The sequence below is a fragment of the Cryptomeria japonica genome, unplaced genomic scaffold, assembly GCF_030272615.1.
Source record: "Cryptomeria japonica unplaced genomic scaffold, Sugi_1.0 HiC_scaffold_116, whole genome shotgun sequence".
NCBI lineage: Eukaryota > Viridiplantae > Streptophyta > Pinopsida > Cupressales > Cupressaceae > Cryptomeria > Cryptomeria japonica.
Window position 1 is genome coordinate 221194 of NW_026728938.1, and position 6600 is coordinate 227793.

At 36.6% G+C, this 6600-nt stretch overlaps 1 protein-coding gene across 1 annotated transcript; it reads left to right on the forward strand.

Moving 5' to 3' along the window:
- Positions 1–509: 509 nt before the first annotated feature.
- LOC131865673 (aspartic proteinase nepenthesin-1-like) lies at positions 510–1835 on the forward strand. The gene has a single exon (XM_059215347.1). It carries the CDS (start codon positions 510–512, stop codon positions 1833–1835), a length of 1326 nt encoding a protein of 441 aa, XP_059071330.1.
- The last annotated feature ends 4765 nt before the right edge of the window (positions 1836–6600 follow it).

Sequence of the window (6600 nt, forward strand, 5' to 3'; positions counted from 1 at the left end):
TTAAAAATGAATAAACTAATTAGAGCAAAATTTAAGAATGAGATAAACAAGAATGAGAATAAGTTGGAAAGCGGGATAAACCGACTAAGAATAATTATGTGTAAACTAATTTTAAATATTTTTAGAAAACTAACCCTCCGGTTACAACACGTTTTGGAATTTCGATCTGAATGGGTCCACAAAATTCAATGGGAAGAAGGAATTGGATTACGAGTTAAGTGTACGGAAATACTTAGTGAAGGTATGGACAGAAAAAAATACGATTCACTTCGAATTGCAGCAGTCTATTCTACTTCTAGAACAATTCCAGACGGGCAGAGATAGAGAAGGGGAAATTAAATAAATTCGTCTATCCTTCTAAGAGGATCGATATTGTTATGTGGACACGTCGGGGAATCTGTTGATTTTGATTTAAGGCTCCTTCTCACTCTCTCTGTGTATATATATTGCATGGAGTGGAGTAGATGAGAGCAGAAAAAGGTTTCGAGGTTTAGAAAAGAAAAAGAGAAATGGGGCGTTCAAAGCTGTTGGGTTTTGTGGTCTTGATGTGCTTTACTATTCCAACGATATCATGTTCTTCGGACAGACTGTTTAGTGGTTGGCCGAAGTCTAGCAGCGATGAAAATGTAAAAATAAGGGTGAATATGACGCGCAGATCAGAGAGAGAGTTGGGTTTTTCTGAGAGATTGGGTTTGGCTGTGGATCGAAGTAAGAAGCGAATGAAGAAGATAGAGGCATTGATAAGAGGGCAATTAGACGCTGAAACGCCCGTTGAAGTAGGGGATGGAGAATTTCTGATGAGCGTTGCACTGGGAACGCCCTCTGTGAGCTTCGAAGCGATTGTGGACACGGGGAGCGATCTGATTTGGACTCAGTGCAAGCCTTGCAAGGACTGCTTCTCTCAGCCTACGCCAATCTTCGACCCCTCCAAGTCCCCCACATTTTCCACAATTCCCTGCGGTGATTCTCTTTGTGACGCCTTGGGGAGTACACAAACCGGATGCAATCCAGATTGTACCTTTATGTATCAGTATGGCGATGGTTCCTTCACCAGCGGCGACCTGGCTTACGAGACATTGTCAATTGGGAGCAGCAAGGTTAAAGGCATTGCATTTGGATGCGGGTATGACAACGAAGGACAAGGATTCTCTCAGGGTGGTGGCCTTGTGGGACTGGGAAGAGGTGGTCTCTCCCTTATCTCACAGCTGGGTTCCAAAGCAGAGAACATGTTCTCTTACTGTCTTTTGCCCATCACCGACTCTTCTTCACAAACCAGCCCCCTCTTTTTCGGCGAGGGTGCTTCCTTGAGCGGAGGAGCCAAGACTCTCCCACTCATCAAGAGCAGTATCATTCCCACTTTCTGGTACATTCCTATTACAGGAATCACCCTCAATGGTAAGGCACTAGATATTCCTCCTGGAACTTTCGATCTGCAATCCGACGGCAGCGGAGGTATGATCATCGACTCCGGAACCACTGTTACCATTCTGGACCAGGCTGCCTACTCTCCTCTTAAGGAAGCAATTCAGTCCGCCATTGATCTCACTCCTGTAGACGGGTCTTCTACAGGTTTGGATCTTTGTTACCACACATCATCCGCTCACCTCACCTTGCCAACCCTCGTCTTCAACTTCAAAGGCGGCGTGGATTACGAGCTTCCGGCAGACAACTTTTTCATTCAGGCATCTGAAAATCTCTTGTGCCTGGCAATGTTGGGTGAACCATCGGGGAATCCTTCCATCTTCGGAAACATACAGCAGCAAAACTTCCATATCCTTTACAACAATGCTCAGAACACGCTCTCTTTCAAGCCCACTAAGTGTGATTCTCTTTAAATCATCATCTCCCTCTTCTAATTCTTCTTCTTCTCTTTTTCTGTCTCTCTCATTTCCTCTTCCTCTGTCCTTCGAATGCAATATGTGATCTCGTCTCCTGCGTCTGCCTATTGCACTGTCCGATATGCGAATCATGTAAATTTTCATCTTCGTAGCTGCTTATTTTCAGTAAAATTGTTTGGCCCCTGTTGTTCTCGGGGACCTTCATTTATGGTTCCTTATGATATGCTACACTATGTGTGTTATTTTGGCATGGAAATGAAGGTGCGATAATTGATTATCAAAATATAAATTGCGTGTTAAAACAACGACAAGAGAATTTATATAATTATAAAGCATTTGTAATGGTCTTATCTTTTCTTCAAGTCTTAAGTGTAAAATAAATTATTGTATGCCTATGAATATTTTTAATGGTATTTAACTTTAAGATCCGTGTCTGTGATTTATACATTCAAATAATACTTATTTTCAATCATGTCCGCATTTCACATTACTAAGATCAAACACAATTTAATGTAGCCTATATATAAGGTAAGGTTGTTGCTAAGAAGGTCTCTCTAATTTTCTCACAATTACTATTGTATAATTTTCTACTAGAGAAGACGAGTTCTCGAGAATTAAGAATATCATTTTGGAGCCTTTGCAATTTATTTAAAAGTGCTAATATTTAAGGCTATGCCTATATCACGATTCACGATTACCTATCAATGCTTTATAGTGCATTCGATGACATCTTACACAAATCTTATATAGAAAACTTATTGATGGTGAATCGGGGCCTCTCATTTGAAAGGTTGCTACTACACTACAACGCACCTTAGATAATAAAATTAAATTATGTAATGTATTTGTGCTTCAGAGTATGGATGTTAGACCACACATCAATTTTCAGCCATTGATAATGTGACATGATTACTTGTTTTCAACATTTTAATAGGATTGCATTAGGTTTTGGAACTTTTTTTCGTGACCTAAAAAATTAAAATATTAGTGGACTACAACATAATAAAACAATTATTGAGAAAAGTTTTGATTGCCTACAAAAAATCATAGTATCTTCACTCTTTCACTTTGTAAATCCTAACATGTTAATTTCAATTTCACATGATCTATGTTGCAGTGTCTACTTACGTATTATTATAGTCCAATGAACACAAAGGATACTAAAATCAATTATTTGAGAGAGTTGACACTTATTAGATTTTTAGATAGCCAAAAAACTTCTCAGATGAATAAAATATTGGTTGAGATAATTCTTAAATAGATATTATTATATTTATTTAAATAAACAATAATTTCTTAAAAAATATCCTTAATATAGAGGGAGAGAGAACTAATTATATATTCCAAGGAAAAAGTATTCGTAGTATTACATAGTTTACAATTGATAAAGCATTAACAAGTAAGAAACACACAATGAATAATAAATAAAACATATAAATTTAAAATAATTATTAAATCAACCTCATACTTATTTCACCTTGACAATGCAAGGAGGGTAAGAGGAGGGATGGCGGCCCAATATGCTATTCATATAGTTTCTAAGGGCATTGGACAACATCTAAACTAACATCTTAGCTTATATTTTCTTAGTTTATTCAATTGGGCGATGAAGGTGAAGAGTGGAGTGCATTTACATTTGATTAAATTCTTGTTCTAATTTCATTCTTATTATTTATTTATTATCTTGTAAAACTATTGTGCTAACTAGATAATGTGCAACCTTTGTTAAGGATTTTTCCATCTCCCTCGACCCGATCAACCACCTAAGGTGAGATGCATTTAGAGCTACAAGCGATATAAAAAATTCTATGTTTCTCAATGCTCGACAATGTATGTCACACGAGGATAATATTAGGAAGTTTTAGATTGAACCAGTTTAAACAGAGCCTCCTCTTTTCTTTTTTTATTTTATTTTGGTAATTACTCCTTCAGCAAGGCATTTAACTAGCTACAATTGCTTTGTATCCATTAATTTACTATTTTGGGTCATGAAAATAATGTATTCTAGTATAATGCCATTTCATTTTTCTTTAATTATTATTATTATTATTATTATCATTATTTTTCTATCGAAGATTCTTGTTGCAACGGATATAGATGCTGGAAAATATTTATTTATTATTCAATGTATAGCTAGAAAGGAAGAAGGATCATTCAATTGGGAAAGGGATAATTTTACACTCTTAACTTAAATACAATAGAGCACTACAATTATTCGGTTGGTTTACTATTTTATGGAAGCACTCCTTATAAATCATGTATCATAGTAGAGATGTGGACATCTCAATAATTGGCCGGCACAGGCCAAACCTAATCCCAACTAACTCTTCCATCATATTGCACACGTAGACTACTTTCATATACCGTCCTAAAGAATCCCATCTCAAAGCACATAGAGGTACCATGTTTCGAGAAGTCCAATGGGAAAGTTGATCTTAGCACTCACTTGACAACATTTACTACTTTATCTATTGGCTTGATTCTTGAGGATTCTCTTCCTGAAAAAATCTTTTTCATTTCATTGAAACAAATGACATTGGATTGATTTTTCCCTTTATCTATTAATTCAATAAACTCTTTCTCATATCTTGTTAATCAATTTTTATAACGTTTAAAAAAAATATTGGACCTAAAGTAACATTAATTGATGGTGCAGCGAAGGGGAATCCCGGACCTACTAGATATGGGGGAGTGGTGCGTGATAATAATGGCAGGATGGGCTCGATGGTGGCCCTCTCTTTGGGTACCTAGACAAACCACTTTAGTGAGGCCTTCACAACGTATACCAATATCAAATTGGCCAAAGAGAAAGGTTTGAGAAGGGTCTTCTTGGAGTGTGACTCCCTAAACATCATTAATTGTTTAGAAACTTCCTCCTCCCCTAGTTGGTCGATTAAACATATTATTGAAGATAGCCTAATGCTTCTCAGGGGATTCTACGAATTTAACATTTCACATGTCTATCATGAAGGTAATAAGGTTGCCGATATTTAGGCCAACATTGGGGCCGTCGACTTGCCAAGTATGAAAGTTCGGAACATTTATGATCGGATCCCAGAGAATCTTCTTAACCTACTCCGTAATGATCATGATGCGTGCGAAGCTCAAGGGGCTTTCGGAAATGATGGAGAATGACGTCTTCCAAAGTGTCCTCGGCAAGACTTCTTCTATGAGGGGAAAGTCAAACTTTCTGGTGGCGTTTTTGATTGTTTTTGTTTAGCTCAACTCTGTTTGTGTTGCAGGTTGTTGAGAATCGATATTTTCCAAGATTGGGCGAGATAGGAACCGTTTGGAGCCCATAGTCTATGAAAAATGATGAAACAAGGAAGCAGTATGCAAAGAACTTTCGATAAGTGTTTTTACTAGTTATATCGAGACGCTTCATGGTGCGGATGCCCTTGTTACCGAGGCCTTTGTTCATGGGTGGAAGTATGGTGTGCTTTGTGTCTATGGTATGGAGCTGGAGGTTGATGAGGAGATGGTGGATAAGGTGTCCAACATGCTATTCATATAGTTTCTAAGGGCATTGGACAACATCTAAACTAGTAGCTTTGCTTATATTTTCTTAGTTTATTCAATTGGGCGACAAAGGTGATGAGTGGAGTGCATTTACATTCGATTAAATTCTTGTTCTAATTTCATTCTTATTATTTATTTATTATCTTTTAAAACTATTGTGCTTACTAGATAATGTGTAGCCTTTGTAAAGGATTTTTCCATCTCCATTGACCCAATTAACCACCTAAGGTGAGATGCATTTAGATCTACAATGATATAAAAAATTCTTTCTTAGTGCTTGGCAATGTATGCCACATGAGGATACTATTAGGAAGTTTTAAATTGAACCAGTTTAAACATAGTCTCCTCTTTTCTCTTTTTTCTTTTATTTTGGTAATTACTCCTTCAGCAAGGCATTTAACTAGCTCCAATCGCTTAGTATCCATTAATTTACTATTTTGGGTCATGAAAATAATGTATTCTAGTATAATGCCATTTCATTTTTCTTTACTTATTATTATTATTTTTCTATCGAAGATTCTTGTCGCAATGGATATAGATGCTGGAAAATATTTATTTATTATTCAATGTATAGCTAGAAAGGAAGAAGGATCATTCAATTGGGAAAGGGATAATTTTACACTCTTAACTTAAATACAATAGAGCACTACAATTATTCAGTTGCTTTATTTTTTTATGGAAATAATCCTTATAAATTATGTATCGTAGTAGAGATTTGGACATCTGAATAATTGGCTAGCACAAGCCAAACCTAATCCCAACTAACTCTTCCACCATATTGCACACGTGGACTACTTTCATATACCGTCCTAAAGAATCCCATCTCAAAGCAAACAGAGGTACCATGTTTTGAGAAGTCCAATGGGAAAGTTGATCTTAGCAGTCACTTGACAACATTTACTACTTTATCTATTGTCTTGATTCTTGATGATGCTCTTCCTGCAAAAATATTTTCCATTTCATTGAAAGAAATGACATTGGATTGATTTTTCTCTCTATCTATTAATTCAATAAACTCTTTCTCATATCTTGTTAATCAATTTTTATAACATTTAAAAAAAATATTGGACCTAAAGTAACATTAATTGATGGTGTGGCGAATGGGAATCCCAGACCTGCTGGATGTGGGGAAGTGGTGCGTGATAACAATGGCAGGATGGTCTCGACAATGGCCCTCTCTTTGGGTACCCAGACAAATCACTTTAATGAGGCCTTCACAATTTATACCAATATCAAATTGGCC